At 32.8% G+C, this 18,035-nt stretch overlaps 1 protein-coding gene across 1 annotated transcript in view; it reads right to left on the bottom strand.

The window, feature by feature from the left end:
* Positions 1-17,742, bottom strand: part of LOC129218723 (dual specificity tyrosine-phosphorylation-regulated kinase 1B-like) — a 59,418-nt gene extending 41,676 nt beyond the window's left edge. Inside the window, 4 exon segments of the mRNA XM_054853046.1 lie at positions 5,357-5,643; positions 13,941-14,106; positions 14,316-14,504; positions 17,540-17,742. Of these exon segments, the coding sequence (XP_054709021.1) occupies positions 5,357-5,643; positions 13,941-14,106; positions 14,316-14,504; positions 17,540-17,716 (819 nt within the window). The 5' untranslated portion in view covers positions 17,717-17,742.
* Positions 17,743-18,035: the final 293 nt, after the last annotated feature.

The following is an 18,035-nucleotide window of genomic DNA, read 5'->3' as shown; positions in this document are numbered from 1 at the left end:
TTTGGCAGTTTTCTTCAGTTGGTGAAAAATAAGCAAACAATATATGTTATTGTAAAAAAAAAATTAAATGATTTAAAGCACTTTTTTTTTTGCCTCTTTCATATTTGAATATAAATTTAATTTTTTATTCAAGAGTGATTTAGGCAAAATAATTATTTGCAGAAAATTTTCCCATTTAGGATTTGTGTTCGCAGAAAGTTTTTCATTTTATCTAAGTCTGGTCAAGGGGTTGCCCTTTCCTCACACTTATTAAAAGCTAATTTTTTTTCATTAAGTGGGCATGTTTTTCATTATAAAATTTTTGCTTTGAGTATACACTCTTAAACAATCCCCCCCCCCCCTGTAAAAAATTCAAAATTATGAGCCTGAGTAGAGATAAGGTAAAAAAGTATCAAAATTTGCTGATTTTTCAGAAATTTTATCAACATCACTCTAGGAACTGCAAAAAAAGTGATCACTCACTCAGTGATGTATATGCTGGTGAAAATAAGAACAACACTGTAGAAGGCTTTTCCTAAAAAAATCACCAAAGAAATTTAACAAGATTGCTCATAACTTTCCTCTGAGAGGACATTCGTTTGCGACTGGGAATTGGGGTAGTAAAATGAATGTTAAGCATGTATGAGAGATTATTCCCATGTGAAATCTGTAGCTAAAAGAGTGCCTTTTATTTTTTAAGAAGACTTATGTCTCTCCAAATTGAGATTTTGGAAAAATAATTCTACGGGATGACAAATACAGTCGACTCGCGATAACTCAAACTTCGATAACTCGAAATTTTCGATATCTCGAAAAAAAAAGTATTTCCCTGCACCTATTTTTATTTTATTGCGTTTTAATGAAATTTTATCTCTTTAACTCGAATTAAATTCCCTTTCTTTTCGGTAACTCGAATTTTTTTCCCATTCACTTAAACAATTTTCAATCCCTTAAAACTTGAATTTTCAAACAGCTATCCCTTTTCTCCCCCACTTACGCGCTCTAGAGAAGAAAAACGTGTCCTCGGGCTCTTTTGTTAGTGATTTTCACAGTCGTGTTCACCACAGGTATGTGGGAGGGGAGACATGTTTTGGCTGCTGTTTTCTGTGGACAATGGTCGAGTTTCTAGAATAAGTGTTCTCTGAACTTGAATGACCAGTTCCTCGGAACACAAACCCTTTCTCGTTCTAGTCATCCATCGTCTTCTTACTTTACTTATTAGTGCTGTGAAAAAGCTCAGGTTTATTTGTCATCGAAATATGGCTACAAAACGAAAATGCACTACACTTTATATTGCAGAGAAAAAAAAGGTGATTGATGCGGTTGAAAAAGGGGGAAAGAAAAAGATAGATATTGCGAAGGAATTTGGCATTCCTAACAGCACACTCTCAACCATTCTCAAAAATAAAGAGACTATTCTGAAAAACTTTGATGACAATCAAGGGGATCGGAAAAAAATGAAGATAGCGGAATACCCGGAAGTAGAAAAGTGTTTGATAAAATGGATTACCCAGTGCCGTACCCAGAACATTCCACTCGGTGGAAACATATTGAGAGAAAAAACGGAGAATTTTGGGAAGCAACTCGGCTTTACATATTTCAAAGCAAGCAGTGGTTGGTTTGAAAATTTCAAGAAAAGAAAAAACATCACTTTTTACAAAATTTGTGGAGAAAGTGGAAGTGTAAGTCAAGAAGTCTGCGAAGAATGGAAGGGATCACTGCCTTCAATTCTAAAAGAGTATGACGACAAAGATGTATTCAATGCCGATGAAACAGGTCTATTTTTTAAATGTCTTCCTGACGAAACAATGGCTGTGAAAGGGGAAGCTTGCCAGGGTGGAAAGAGAAGCAAGGAACGAGTAACTTTGTTACTGTGCACCAACATGGATGGATCAGAAAAAATGAAGCCAGTAATGATAGGAAAATCAAAAAAGCCAAGATGTTTCGCTGGAGTTAAATCATTTCCTGTGGATTATGAAGCTAACACAAAATCATGGATGACAGCCGAATTGTTTGAAAAATGGCTGAAAAATTTAGACCGTAAAATGTCTAGTCAAAACCGCAAGATTGTCTTATTTGTTGACAACTGTACAGCCCATCCAAGCTCAATTACAACAAAATTAAAAATCTGTAAAACTGGAGTTCCTCCCTCCCAATACCACTTCAAAACTACAGTCGTTAGATCACGAAATCATCAAAAATTTCAAACTAAAATATCGTCATCAAGTCGTAAAAAAATGCATTGCTGAAATTGATGAAGGAAGCAACCCTTCTGTAAATGTGTTGCAAGCAATGAGAATGGTTGATAAAGCCTGGAATTGCGTTGAACAAAAGACAATAGCAAACTGCTTTAGAAAGGCAGGTTTCCATAAAGCATCTGCTGAGGATATCCATCTAGAAGAGGAAGAAAAAGAAAAGGAAATCGAGGGAGTAGTTGATGAGGAATGGAGTTTAGTGTCAAAAGCTCTGCAGCTAGATCCTGTAACAACATTTCGAGACTTTGTCAACATAGATGATGATGTTCAAGTGTGTGGAAATTTATCGGACAAAGACATAGTTGACGAATTTCGACCACTCTCAGAAGAGAAAGATGATGAGAGTGAAGAACTTATCCATCCAAAAAAGATAACCTTTAATGAAGCAAAAAGTGCCATGCATGTGATGCGGTTGTTTATTGAATCGAGACCTGATATGGACTTAAAGACATTCAATGCTATTTCCCATTTGGAAAATATAATTGACGTGGAGAGAAAAAAGAGTACCCGTCAAACTCTTCTGGACAGATATTTTAAATAAAGTAAGGTATGTTCTTATTTTGTGTTCGCTTTTGTTAATGAGGCATATAAGAATACTTATACCTTAAATAAAATAATTTTTTGTAAGATTTTTGATAACTCGAATTTTCGGTAACTCGAATTTTTTATATCTTCCCTTCAATTTCGAGTTAGCAAGAGTCGACTGTATTTTCAATTCTCAATATTCATGATGTTGAAATATAAGGTAGAACACCAAAGAAACGGTTTCAGGCAAGCTATTTTATAGACTGTTTTCAAGAGCATACTGCAAAGTCTTTTACTTTTTTCTCAATTTGATAGTTTTTAATCTTTATTAAGTTTTTTACACTAGACTATTTCACAAAAACAAGACGAGAGAAGGTGGAAAATACAAGATATATTTTCTTAAGATAATGATTCTATGCATAGGAACTTCACGAATTATTTTTGTCACTTTTTCATATTATTTTTAATTATTTTAAAAATTTTTAAACTAAATCTGTTTCACTTCATTTACATTTTCATCACTCTAGACTAGACTTTCAGGTTGTTGATTGCTAAAGGGCTAAGTCCAAATTTTCAAAAAAAATTTAATTAATTTCAGTGATGAAATGAAGCATAATTCAAGATGAGGTATTGTTCGTTTTACAGGAGAAGGTCCATAGGCGCCCTTGAATGCAGAATTCCATTTTACGAGGGGGTATGGAACACAATCCAATCCATGTCCATCTAAAGGAGACAACCAGACAACCTTTAACTTGGGCATGCGTTTTAATGTGCAAAAAAGTCTAAGTGTCCATTACATCACTTGCTTCATTTTTCTGTTGTCATTTTAGTTATTCTTACATTTTAAAAACTGCTGCTTTTACAACAAAATGCTATGATCCAAATACACCTGCCGAAAACAGCAAAATAGAATCATTGGATACCACGTGACGAGGGAGGAGTCAAGTTCCTTCTTGTGAAAAACGGACAATAATGTTCCTACATATGGTTTGATTAGTCATAAAAGTTCTTGTAGAATTTAGTTCATTTATGAATGAAATAAACTTTTTATTGAATCCTGAAAAGTTTCTATTTTCCTTGGACCTATGTCCTTTCTGAAATAATCTATTCATGTGTTACTACATACTTAAACTACTACTTTGTAGATGGCGCTAAAAGTAGAGTAAAAATTTCACCATTTCACTTTGCCCCACTCTTTCAATTTATCCCACATTCCCCTACCATGAACTTGTTAATTTTTTTCAATGGGAAAACAACTTCTTAGTGGATTAAGTAGAAAATATTTTTCAGAATTAGATGCAGTGCTAAAAGCAGTAAAGCCAGTAGTTCCTTTAAAAAACAGAAATTATCAAAAGAAAGACTAAAAAAATAGTGGGATAAATACATTGCATGCAATAGGGAATATTTTAAAAAGAAAGTCCAACAACTTGAACATTGAGAAAAGATATAAGTTGGCTCTTGGTTAAATGACTTTCAAAGGATCACAAAAAAAATTGTCTTTAAGTAGAATGCATCTTCAAATAGAATGCTTCTAACACTAAAATGGAGCATCCCGGGCCGTGAATAGTCATCTTTAAACAGAGAAAATCATTAAATAGAGCATCCTTAAACAGAGAACCAAATGTATGTTCATTGAAAAATATACAGCATGTCCTTGTTTAACCTGCAGGATCTCCAGTTTCTCAATCATTAGTCCTAAATACATACTTCTAATGTAAAAATGGAAAAAAGCAGAGTTAACTTATTTAAAATTTTATGAGAAAATGAAAATCAGAGAACAAATATGAAATCAAACTTTTTACATGGATCCTAGGTCTCTTAAATTATATTTAGGGAAATAATCAAAATTGAAAAATAATTCCAACACAAAAAGTTTTATATTAGTACAATATTCACAGAGATAAAAACTCAGCATTTTGTGATTTACACCACTTTACCCTTGCAGTCAATAACATCTTTTTTTTTTGGGGGGGGGGCAATGTAGTGGTTAACAAGAGTTAAAAATTATATGTGAGCCTAGTGTGTTTTTTCAAATTGTTCGAGGCTTTGTAGTGTGCTTTTATACATCACAGCATAAAGTTTGCATTTGTTTTAAAATAGCAATGAAAAATATAAATATTTAGTTATTTTTTTGAAAACTTCCACAACCTGTCGTTCTCCTAAAAGAGTAATAAGTTCTAATCTCATGTTCTGTACAGTCCCTTAAAATTTTGAACTCCAATATCTTCTTGAGTTTTGGTCGCAAATGTTTTCAAATTTTTCGAGTTGGAATTATTTTTTAATGGAGATTGTTTCCCTATCTATAAATTAAGGGACCAAGGGTCCATTTAAAAAGTTAGATTTCTTAATATCGTAACTCTGCACTTTTTTTTACCATTTTGCTATTGGAAGTATGCATCTGGAACTAATGGTTGCTAAAATAGAGGTCTAGCAGGTTAAATGGGTATACGTACTGTATAATTTTTCATGAAAGAGCTCCTAAATTTTAGCCAGGAACAATGCTTCAATTTTTGAACAAATTCACTTTGATAGGCATATGTGAAAATGAAAGGTTATTGACACCAATATGGTATCATTGGAAAAAGTATAACACTTACTCTTTGCCCAAGTTGACAGGAACTACCAAAATCAACTATTTTAATTGCACTTCTTTTGGGATTACAAAGAAGTATATTTTCAGGCTTTAAGTCACAATGTATGATGTTGAGATCAGGACTATTTAAAAACATTAATGCTGTACACATTTGCTGGGCAAATTTTCGAGTCAAGTTCAAAGACACTCCTCGAAAACTAGTGTTCCTAAGAAGATCATATAAGTTGTATGACAAGAGTTCAAAAACCAAGCACAAATGATTTCTCCACATAAAATGACCTTTTAGTTTCACTGCAAGAAAATAAGGAGGATTTATTGCAACAGAAATACAGGTTATTAAAAGTTACAAACAATTAAAACAACTACTTTAACAATAAGAACTTTTAAAAAACTGCAATTTGTTATTGCAGTGAAACTTCTCTGAAGCGACTACTTACCATTCCTGAAAATAGTGGTTGTTAATGAAGGTTGGTCGCTCTTAGTGGTCATTTCGAATGTGCAAAAATCAAATATAGCATCCATACCCATTATTTATGTTCTTCCAGCAGTGTATTAATCAAGAACAGTATGATAAGAATGTATTTAAATAAAGAATTTTTTTTAATTTTTAATATAAAATATACTTTTTACATGATTTTTCCATTAAAAATTATTTACAGTGAAGCACTGTTTATATGTTTCTCTTTTATATGTTTTTATCAATTACAAGTTTTTTAAATTGGTCCCTGCAGTCTAATGCACATTAACGTAGACCTATTTTACGTTTCTTCATTTATACGCTTCTTTCATACGGTCCCTTTAAAAACGTATATAAACGGTGCTTCACTATATTAGCTTTAAAATATGTGAAGAGATTTGTCTGCTTTAGATTCTTTTTTCCTGAAACAAGTTTAGTTTATAGTTTAGCTTTCAGCTGTAAAAATAAATTACTAAGATCCTCATCGTTAGTGCAATCTGAGTGCAAGATAAGATTATCTATTTCCGTTAGAGTTTGTTGTGCTAACAGCTTTGGTCATACAGTATCCCTCAACTCAAGAGTTTCCATGATATGCATTTTCTCATTAGAATCTGATTGAATGCCTGAAAGGCAAAACCTTCAGGTACTTTCAAATTACACTTCTTTTCATTACAAAAAATTATTTTTATCCATTGATTATCCTAGGTCATGACTTTCTGGCTAAAGTTCAAACGCTCTATTTTGTGCTGCTTCAATAACTGAGGCTTAGCCAATTTTACTGCATGAATAAAACTTTCACACCTTCTATTTGTGTTATGTATTGTCTTTTGATAAACATTTAAGCCTGTCGTCTGAATAAGTTTCCCGGTTGAGTACTTTCCAGTTGATGAAAGTTTGCAAACTCTTCTTTCATAACTTGAGGACAAAGCTCTAGGTCTTCCACCAGTGTTCCTTGTACAATAATTGTCTTTCAATCTTAAAAAATTATTGACTGCAGTCTTTGATTAATTTCCGTTGAAGAAAAAGCTTCAGTCTGTCCTCATTCATGACCAGATAACTTCTTACCATTCGACATCTTCACAAAGAGCACCAAAACTTCGAAGAAATTAATGAAAAACTTACAAGTTGAAAGGTTTCCACATTCTTATTAACTGCTGTGATATTTATTACAGTAAATGTACTTGTAGCTTTTAAAAAATACTAGCGTCCTTAAAGTTTTTACTCAGGCTGAAATACTAACTTTGAATGTATCACTGTTTTTCTGGTAGCTTCATGCTTCACAAAACCTGTATATTTCGTTATTTCTTACAAATGAACATTAATAATTAATAATTCAATAATATTAAAATCCTTTCAATTTCATTTTTCCGCTTTCTCAAAAAAATTTTACTGACCTTAAAAGTTTTTACTCAGGCTGTGTGTGTGTCTCCAGAAAACGTAGCTTTTGAACGCAAATATTTTTCAATTTTGAAACCTTTTGTTTTCTTTTTTTAAAATTCTTAGATGAAAGTGGTACCTACTAGAAGTAAACATAAACAGTGGCCCAGCTAGGTTCCAACTATTTTACTCATAAATTTAAAAAATAAAAAATGCCTTGTTCACAAAAATAAAAAACAATAAACTTCAAATATTTAAAAATCGAGGCCAATTTAATATCAAAGTAGTAATTTTGTTGATTGTGCAAACAATCAGCTATTTTAATGATTAGTGGGAATATAATATTGAGCCCTCTTAATTAAAGTATGGCTTAATTAGTAGTTTCAAATATATGTTAAAAAGTAGTATTTAGTAAATTTGAGGATATACTGGCAATTTGTAATTTTGGTAGAATGCCTATTATTGATGCATTCCCCCAACCCCCATTGTTATTTCCACCACAGAAATAATGACATTGATAAGGCCTGTGATGAGGATCTTTCCCTTAATATAGGCCTAATAGACACATTTTTCATGGAAAACTTTTTTTTCTTCATGGCTACAATCTGGACATGTTAACCGACTCGCGTATTTGCACGTAATATCACGTTTTGGTAAAACATCTGCAAGACGGACTTGCACGTAGAAAACTGTCAGAGAAAAAGCTACCTCCAAAAGTCCCAGGCCGTGAAATTCCTTCTTTGTTTTCCCTCTGATATCCCGGGGAGAGAGGCGTTGCTTTATCTTTCCCCTCTACACACACTGTTACCTCCGAAAGGACACTTGTAAAACTTTTCATTTGCACCTTACTATTGTAGTTGTAATAGACACCGCGATATAGACATTCTAACTAACATCTTATTTTAGATTATTTTATTAATTTGTTGGAGCGTTGACGAAATCATATTTGAATATGTAATCATTTGAATTTATATATATATATATACATTATCCTATATACATTATACCTATACATCCTATATATATATTCTATATATATTATCATATATGCATTACTCTATTTTGACAAGGTTTTACTATTTAAAATCCAATAAGTGAATTCGTAAAAAATTCAGAAGAGGTAACTTGGTTGTCCGTTTACAGCTTAAGCCATTAGGCGAAACAAGACGCATGTTTTATTTTGCTGAGCATTTTGTAAAAAGTCAATTTATACTACAGTGAAATCAAGTTATAAGGAACTTCAAAGGACCCAGGAATTCCTTCGTTATAACGGGAATTTCATTGTAATGGAATTCAAGCTTGTAATGGCAATTAAATCAGGAATAAACATTTCCTTCTCTGAAACGGATATTTTGTTGCATTGCTATTCATTGTAATGGGATATCACTGAATAAAAATGAAGTGTAACTGCAAAAATACGTATCTCCATTTCCAATTTTTTTGTTAATGCAGCTTTTTTTTTCTCATTGCAACAATGTCATGAGATAATTAGAATTTCAAAGTGGCCCTCTAAATTTTTTAAAAAAGTAGCACCAAACTTACTGCCCTCGAACCACATGTGGCCCTCAAAGCTGATCAATTTTGCTCAAATATAAAATTATATTTTGTTAGCTTCCAAAACAACATATTCTATTTATTTGGCACTCTAAAAAGTAGGTGGAAACTTCATATCAACTAAAAAAGCCTGAAGTAGTTGATAGAAACAATTCAATTTCTTTCCTTTTGAGGGTTTTCCAATGCTATCTAGAAAACAAAATTGAGAATTTTTAGCTTTTGTATGTGTTCCGGCCAGAAAGATTTATCTTTGTAAGAGATGCGGCCCTTGGGTTAAAAAAGGTTGGTTACCAGTGGTTTAAATAAAATAGAAAACGTTAATGTAACTCAAATCTTTTTGTAGCTACAGATATGTTTTCTAGGGTTTTTGGTTCTTTTTCTTTTCTTTTTTTTTTTTTTTTTTTTTGAGATACCTAATTTTGCACCCATAAGTTTCAAATTAATTACCTAACACATGCTAACTACTCAATCTAACTAGCACTTGACACATAAAAACAGCCATGCGACTTCGTAGGAAAAAAAAGGAGAAATTCGCACCTGTCAAATTATTATTGGAGATTTTCTATATTAGGTAATATGAGGTACATCCATAACAAATAATGGTAATTGCTGCTGTAGTGTAGATATAGTTGTTATGGCCAATTTAAGATTATATTTGCAGCATATACCATTGTGGTATTTATGGTATTGTTATTGAAATTATTATGGTTACCACATTTCTTATCAATCTCAGTCATCAAAATATAACCAAATAAAGAACTATCTTAACGAAATGCTTTAAAAAATGTTTATCCTGTTGTGAAACATGTTTTTTTTTTTTTTTTTTTTGGGATCAATTTGTTAAACACTCCTTTTTCATAAATATATTTATTTGAGCACGTTAGATTTTACGAGAAAATATTTACTAGAAATAAAGAAGCAGTCTGCACCTTTCATACAATGGGGGAGTGATGCTCTAATAATATGATAGTTGAATTTCCACACTAAAAAAAAGTACGTGTGAAATGTTTTTTTAATGCAAGTAACTAAAACTTGATTTTTTTGTTTTGTTTTGGCAACACTTCTTTTTTTTTCTTTGAAAAATGCCATGATAGGTTCTAACAAACTCATACACCCCTCCACAATCTATTTCTCCCAGTCTAATGACCTTGGAATTTCCTACCTTCATTACAAAAGTTTATTTTTCAAATTTTACATTTGACTTATTTAATATTTTTGTCTTGTGTATGTCTGACAATCTTAGAGAAAACAAATCTCTTGTGGGTACTTTATCATTTTATGTAGTTTAAATTTTTGTCTTTTACTTTTACAGGAAAATAGGCTGCAAATGCTAAATCTAGATTGGTTTTGTTTGAGGTAGGAATGACTGCTGTTTATGCTTAATAAAAAAAAATTGTGTGTGCAGGGGGGGGGGGGCCTAAATTTCAAAATTATGTCTTTGCTCCCCTGTAGGGGGAGCTTCCCCACCGTCCGGCATTACCTAGAGCCACCCCTATTTTTGTATATCTTTTTCCGAACCATATAGAAAATTATAAAATTAGTATGAATAAAATTATATAAAATTCCAGCGACCGAGTAATGGAATCAAATAGTGCAGCAATGCGGCATAGGAACCTCTTTCTACCTAGTCAGAGGAAAGTTGTCTTGAAAAATATCCTTACAGGGGCAGATTAAGGCATAGGCACATGGGGCACAAACCGAAAGCCACAAAATTGGGAAAGCACCAAACCTATACCTGAAGATTTAAAAAAAATAAGTATAATTTGATATGGCACTAAAACAAGAATAATTAGAAAAATAAAAAATATTTTATTACAAGATGTGAAGGAGGGGGGGGGGAGGCTCCAAATATAGATCGTGTTAAGTGCTTTCGAAAGTCATAGTTTTGCCCTGCCTGGCATACAACTGTTCCTTTAGAAAACCAAGACTACATCCATTGTCATTATTATCTTATCTGCACCTATTATAATTCAATACTTGATCCACCCTGATCAATCAATCATCATGAGAGAAAGAGCGAAATATCCGAATGGCAAAAATTGTCTTGTACTATTTAGGACTAATGTTGGTTTTTTCGCTGTATTTTATTGTTGGTGAGTGGACTCGCTAACCTGAGTTACAAATGTCATTCAAGTCGAAAGCGTCAAGTGTTTTGAAGGGTTCTTGTCATAGAGGTTTTCCTGGAGGGGGTGTCAAGAGTGACAAAACAAGCCCTTGTTGTGATGTTTTTACATCACTATGTGATTTATCAGAAAGGATTAAGAGAGACAAGTTGAGAAAGTAATTGAAGTGGTAACAGAAAAAGTTTTGTACAATTGATTGGTTTCCCTGTGGAAAGGAGTACTATGTTTAGCTTAAGATTTTCAATCTGTTTCCTTTCTATTGTACCTTACATGCTTAGGATTTTAATCCTTTAGAGTTAAGGATCCAGATCAGTTAAGGGTGAAAACCACAACAATTCATAAATTTCATAGTCAAGTGTGAAATGTGGCACTTCAAAAAAAGCTTTTGGATTTCAGCCACAAAACAAATGTTGCTAGGCACAGTACTTTCTGATTATTTGGTTAGGAAAACCTAAAGCATCCGCTCACATAGTACAACTACGACGACGTGAACCTTCCAGTACTTTACTTTTAAAATATATCCCGGGAACTAAAATCGTTGCTTTCAAAAAATGAAGTCTTCACTCTCTCTCTCTCTCTGTTTTATCTATTCTCAATTAACTTCATTACAAAAGCAGAGCTGTCTTTCTTATTGTCCTTTGGCAATGGGTTAAATATTTATTTCAGTTCTTGCTCAATAATAGGTTAAAATAAATATTAATCATTTGGGAGATATAACCATACAATGTTTAAATTAATTAAATAATGACCAAAAACGTTTCCGATTCGATCCATCGCGCTTCAAAACCATGCTTGCCACAACTTAATTACACACAAAAAATTTGATCAAAATTGGTCCAGCCGTTTAAAAGTCTTATGGTGACAAACGTCCGCACAGAAGATTTTTATATATTAAGATATTGTAATTATTGCAAACCTTCTTTTTTACGAAACGGTACAGCGAAGCAAATTTTCCTTCAAATTTTAAAAACCTGACTCACGTTAACAAAAACATTGAAATTCTTTACATTTGAAAGTGCATTTCTATTATTTAACGTATCTTATTCCTCAAAAAATATGACTTCAAGAAGCATCACTTTGAATGCGCGTATATAAGTGCATGCATCTAATCTATTCTTTTGAATTTTTATAAAGACATCGAATAGTTTATCAGAAAAGAAGTACAGTGAACCAATAGGATCTCTTTCCTTTATTCACGAGATACGTCATTTTTTACATTAGTATGTTAATGTCCTTAAGGCAGCATCTCTGCTTTAAATAACCTATTATAGCAAAAATCAATAAAGAAACAAACAAAATCAAACTTCATTGACCATATAAATTTCACGAGAAATCGGTTAGGCAAAATTCTCCCCGAAATAAATGCCTGATTACGGTCCTTAAGTATATATTACAAGTCAGTATCAGAATTATGAAAAAAAAAAACCCCTACAACTTTAACTATAAAATCTTGATTTTAGAAAACAATTTCACAAAATTATTTTTTTGAAAAAATACATAATAGTAGAACTGCTCAATGTCTTTTTTTTGGGAATTTTTTTTAACTCCCAACTCCTCCCCATCTGCCATGTTTTACATCAAATATTTATCAACTTATTATCATCTGTAATGTTTATATTTCTTTGCATTAATTTAATATCGTCAGCGCTATCCACAGAGTTTCTCTCTCTCTTTCTTTTTTGTGTGTGTGTGTAATTGTAATAACAAAACAAATTAGACAGAATAGTGGAAATATTTTATGGAATGTGAAAATGTTGAAGATGTTTTTCTCGGCCGTTGTTGACGAAAAATATATTACTTTATATTTTAAAGTAAATAATTGTGCTTGCTTTTAATTTTGTTTTAACTATTCAAAATTTTTCACAGAAAAAAAATTGCGAAAATTTACCAATATATTATTTCATTATATGGGGAAATTATTCGATTAAGTGGAGATCCTTAACATTGCGTCTATGGGGAAATATTTGATTCAGAAAAGCTTTATTCGTATAGACGGTGAAAATTAATAGTTTCTCAACGGAAAAATATACTGTAATTTACAAAAATAAGGTTCAACAAAAAAATTATAACTATAATTGTTAATACTTTTCAAAATTGGCTATCTTTTCTGATCTAAAATAATTTATTTTGGAGAAAATTTAAGAAATCCAAAAGACCTTTTCTTCATTGCAAGAAAATACAGCTATAGATGAATCTCCACAGCACCAAATAGGTCCAATGAAGCATAGAAGGGAAAGGAATGTGGGCGGAACTGAAACTTCACTTGACATGCTACAAAAGGGATTATTTCTTTCAGACTCAACCTTGTTCCATTTAGTTTGGGGTAAGGGATTCCACAGATGAAAGTACGTGGCCACCAGAATGACATTGTGGACTGGGAAGTCCTGTGCTAAAAAAAGCATTTTTTGGAATTTCCTGTTCTTGTGGGCGGGTTAAGCATATGAAAACATGTTCACTTCTTTTTTTACATTAATTTACATCCCGGAAACTCAAGTTCACGAAGGTGAGAAGTCAGAATAACCACACTAAGTTTTTAAAGCAAAATCTTTTTGTTTTTCGACAAAAATCTCACAACTTCAACTATGGCTGAAAATAAACAAGGAGAGGAGGGCTCCCTTGTATCATGGAAAATAAAATTTGATGTCATTACTGCCACGTGTTAACAGGGAATGGCATTTTAAGTTTAGGTAACGGAGGTGAGAATTGATTGTGTGACATGACTTCTTGTCCTGCTAAAACAAACTAAAAATATGCTTAACCAATTAGTATTTGAGACACTTGTGAAAGGAATAATCAATAAATAAGCATATACTTTTAATTAAACAAGTTATTAAGCAACATAAACAGCCACACAAGGTGTGTGACATGCCACAGAGGTGAAAATTCGCATGTTGTGAACTAAAAATATACTAAAATAAAAATTATTATTAAAAAATTGTTGGCAGGTTTAAATAAATACATTTTTGATGAAATTAAGAATCATTGTCAAATGAATTGTTCCTTAAGGTTCTTACTGTAAAAGGCATCTGACAGAAAAGTTACACTTTTTGAAGAATTACCCAATAAGTATTACTTACCTATTTTATCTTGACCTAAAAGCTCAAAACTATTTTCACTTTCTCTTGTATTCATTATTTCTAGTAATCTCACTTCAATTTGAGCTTGATTAAGAAAGGGCTTTTTATTTTTTATTATTTTAATTGCAACATAGCATTTGTCTTCATGGTCATACGCTTTAACAACCTACAAAAAAATTCACTTATTATTAATAATTAACACAAAACAAATAGGAGCATAAAATATATTCTTTCAATACATTTTTTCTTGTTAATATATTCAAACAGAGAAACAGAAAATATATTCAAACAATGAAGTCTACAAGAAAATAAGTTATTATTCAGAATAAGTACACATTTTTTCAAACTAAATTCAACACAGAAAATAGATACTACCTGGCCAAATGATCCTTTTCCAATTAATGAATCGATTTCATATCTATCTAAAAATTTCTCCCCCGTCCGAATAATGTAGTCATGATTATCATCATCATAACCATCATTATACAGTTTTCTCTCCTTCTTGTGACTTGTGTCTTCCCCTTGAGTTTGCTGAGCTCTGCGTTTTTTCTTCGCATAATAGACCTAAAAAGGACAGAACAAAAAAAGTTACTTATTAATCAGCATACACTGGTGTGCAAAAATTAAGGACAAAGTCGAAAAATTAGCATATCAGCTGAACGAAGAGGCAGAGCGGTCAGAAAGACCAATCAGGAGATTAAGTAAGGTGATGTACGGTAGCACATGCGCAGATATGCAGGCAGAAGTAATGGGGGAGTGTCTGAGTAGTATAAAGCCTGTTGTCGGTGTAAGTCTGAGTAGCGATTCTCATCACATACTCATCTGGAGAGAGCGGGGAAGCCGCAATCATCCCTCGAACATCATTGAAAGGGACAGGTATGGAGGTCGTGGTGTTCTCGTTTGGGGAGGCATCATGCTTGCTAGTCGTAGACCTTCACATCTTCGACGCAGGTTCAGTCAACGGGACCCGTTATTGTAACGAGATTCTTCTTCCATATGTGCATCTTTTTAGAGGCGCTATGGGTCCGCAGTTCCTTCTCATGGACGACAATGCACCATGTCATCGCACAGTAGCTGCCGAACAGCTCTTAGAGAGTGAGGATATTGAACGTATGGATTGGCCGGCACGATCTCCAGATCTCAATCCCATCGAGCATGTATGGGATTTTCTAGGCAGACGCTTGGCTGCTCGTACCTTACAGGGTTCATACTTAGTTTCAAAAGTGAAAATTAAGGACTTTTTAAGGACTCATTGGAAATAATAAGATAATTTTAGGCATACCATTTCAAAGTTTCCCAGGGGGGTAAAGTACTTGATACATACACAAATGCATAACATTGTTCCCAAACTGCAGGAAAAGGAGCAATTGACTGTGATGCCCCATTTTCAGTGAATTACATTTCAATATAAACTTAAATTTTGAAAGAGAGGCAGCAATTTCTAGCCTCCCCCCCCCCCCCCAAGTCCTGAAATAAAGGGTTGAGGGAGCTAGAGTTTAATCTTAGCTGTATCACTAAATAACCATGCCAAGTTTCAATATAATCTGAGCTTGTGGGGGTTAGCACACATTTTTTTTTTGACTGAGTTTTGTATTTTTTCTAAAATAAATTTAAGAAAAAATTATTATTGAAATAATGAATAAAATATGTAAATATAAATTAACCTATAGTGAAAAACCTTCCAACATTAAAAATGATTGAAATATTTGCAAGATGCAAAAAGATTGAAATCTTAAACAACACATGTAATTTTCGGCGAAACACGTGTTTGACATCGTTGGCATGTTTCCCAAACATACGTTTTCGGCAGAAAACGCGGAGGATGAAGATTTGAAGGGAGAAAATAGAAAAACTAAGAAAAGGGGACCAAACTTAATATAGTTTTGAAAAAATTAAGGAAATTTTCAGAAAATTAAGGACTTTTTAAGGGTTTTTTAGGGACCTTAATTTTGATTGATGAAATTAAGGGTTTCTTAAGGGTTTTTTAAGGAAGTACGAACCCTGCCTTACCACCAGTAACGATTCGGGAGCTTCGATTGATGCTGCAAGACGAATGGGCAGCAATGTCTCAACAACTCATTGACACCCTCATTCTCAGCATGGGCAGACGCTGTGAAACCTGCATAGCAGTCGGTGGAGATCATATCTCCTACTAAAGACCGGATGTTTCTTGCTGGACACCCATCACAGGGATGTTTCGGCCTTCAGTCGCATTGTGCTCCATGCTACTTTTTCAATGAAGCTTCTTTTTATCCCTCTAATTTCTCTTTTAGTAAGTTGCTTACATTACACATGTCCTTACGTATTGGGGATCTTACGGTATTAAATGTGTTGATTTGGAAAGCTTTTGTACAAAGTTATATTGAAAAAACCGTCTAGTCCTTAATTTTTGCACACCAGTGTAGATTAAATAGCTAATTTATAAAACTGTTCTATAGAAATTTCTACTGAAGGAAAAGTTCGGAAACCTCTACTGAGCATGAGCGTAGCCAGAGGGAAATGGGACAGTGAGAGTTAACTGTCCTTACTTTGAGTGGAATTTTCAAATTTCACTTTCCACCCTAAAATCACCAAAGATAGTTTTAAATTGCATTTCTGGAACCTCAATTTTAAAAAAATTTCAGGCGGAAATCCAAACGGTTTCTGGGAATAGACACCAACCCCTTCTCGAATATTCTAACATTCGAGTATATGGCTTAAAATTGTGTTTTTGAGACTTCGATATCAAGAAATTTCTGAAATAGCTCCTGAATTCTGACTAATCTTCTAAGATTACAGAATAAGAAAAATAAATATATTCTGTGCAATCGCACCATCTGTCACCGATAGTTAAAACTTAACAGAAAGAGCAAAGAAAAAAGCAAATTATCCAACTTTTGAAGGCCTGGCGGAAGCTTTAAGTATTATATGATATAATAATAATTTTGTTCACAAACAAATGGTATTACAGTTCCATTTTTTTTTAATTGCAGGTGATTTTAAAAAATTATATGTAAGACATTTAAAAATTTTTTAAAAAAATGTCAATTTTTACATATTTGACCAAATTTCAGGGACCAGGTGGGGGTCTTAATGTATTTTAATTACCAAAAAAAATTTTTTTAACGGGCATTAGATGTCAATACACAACTTTCCCCACCACCAGGCCATTTCAAAAAACACACATAAGAATTTTTTTTTAATTTTTTAAAATGTCAATTTTTATATATTTGGCGGAACTTTAAAAGGCTGGCAGGAGATCTAAATAAATTTTGATTTCCAAAAAAAATTTTGCATGAATATTTGATGCCAGGACACAGCTTTTCCACCACAGGCATTTCTGATTTAAAAGAAAAGTTAAAGTCGACCCACCCTATTGCTATGGTGAGGATAGTCAACTACTCAGCCCATTTTCATGCCACATAAAAAAATTACAAATTAATAGTTGCCAGCCTGACTATTATTTAACCCTGAACTTAATGATCCTTGCAGAACAGCTAAATTTGTCATCATTTAGGAGTTGCCTAAGAGTTTGTGATGTAGATAATGGAATTCTAGATATGTTAAGTTACATTTTATTCCAGAACAAAAATATTTTTATACAGCTTAAAAGTACATACCTCATTTATGTGCTTGTATGTTTTTATGAGATCTATGCTTAGTTTTCGCAAAGGAGCCTGACATGGATCACGGCACTTATATGGAGCAGGTGAATGAAGCGCTATATCATTTTGAGAACCCTGAGTGCTAGTGGTAATCACAGCTAATTGATCTTGCGTCACCAGCTGGCCATACATAGAGGTTGGTTGCTTCGACTGGTCTCCTAAAACTGAAAGAAGGAAAAGAAATAAATGTATTAAGTAAAACTAATGCTTGCTCAAGAATTAAAACTCTGGCTGACTTGCTATCCAAAAAAGGAAGAGAGTTTTATCCTAATAGAAAGCTCTAGCCTTTAACTTTAGAATGGTTTTCAAATTTTTATTCTACTGTAATTAGAATAGAACGATAGAAGTTACAATCACAAGTTACATGTCACAACTTTACGTTTATTTTGCACTTTTAAAGTTTTTATCAGCCCTGTATTTCGTGACATTTTTGAAGTAGAATTCTGAAATT

The sequence above is a fragment of the Uloborus diversus genome, chromosome 3, assembly GCF_026930045.1.
Source record: "Uloborus diversus isolate 005 chromosome 3, Udiv.v.3.1, whole genome shotgun sequence".
In the NCBI taxonomy this organism is placed as follows: domain Eukaryota; kingdom Metazoa; phylum Arthropoda; class Arachnida; order Araneae; family Uloboridae; genus Uloborus; species Uloborus diversus.
The sequence above is the reverse complement of the archived record's forward strand: the minus strand, read 5'-3'. Positions and strand labels throughout refer to the sequence as shown.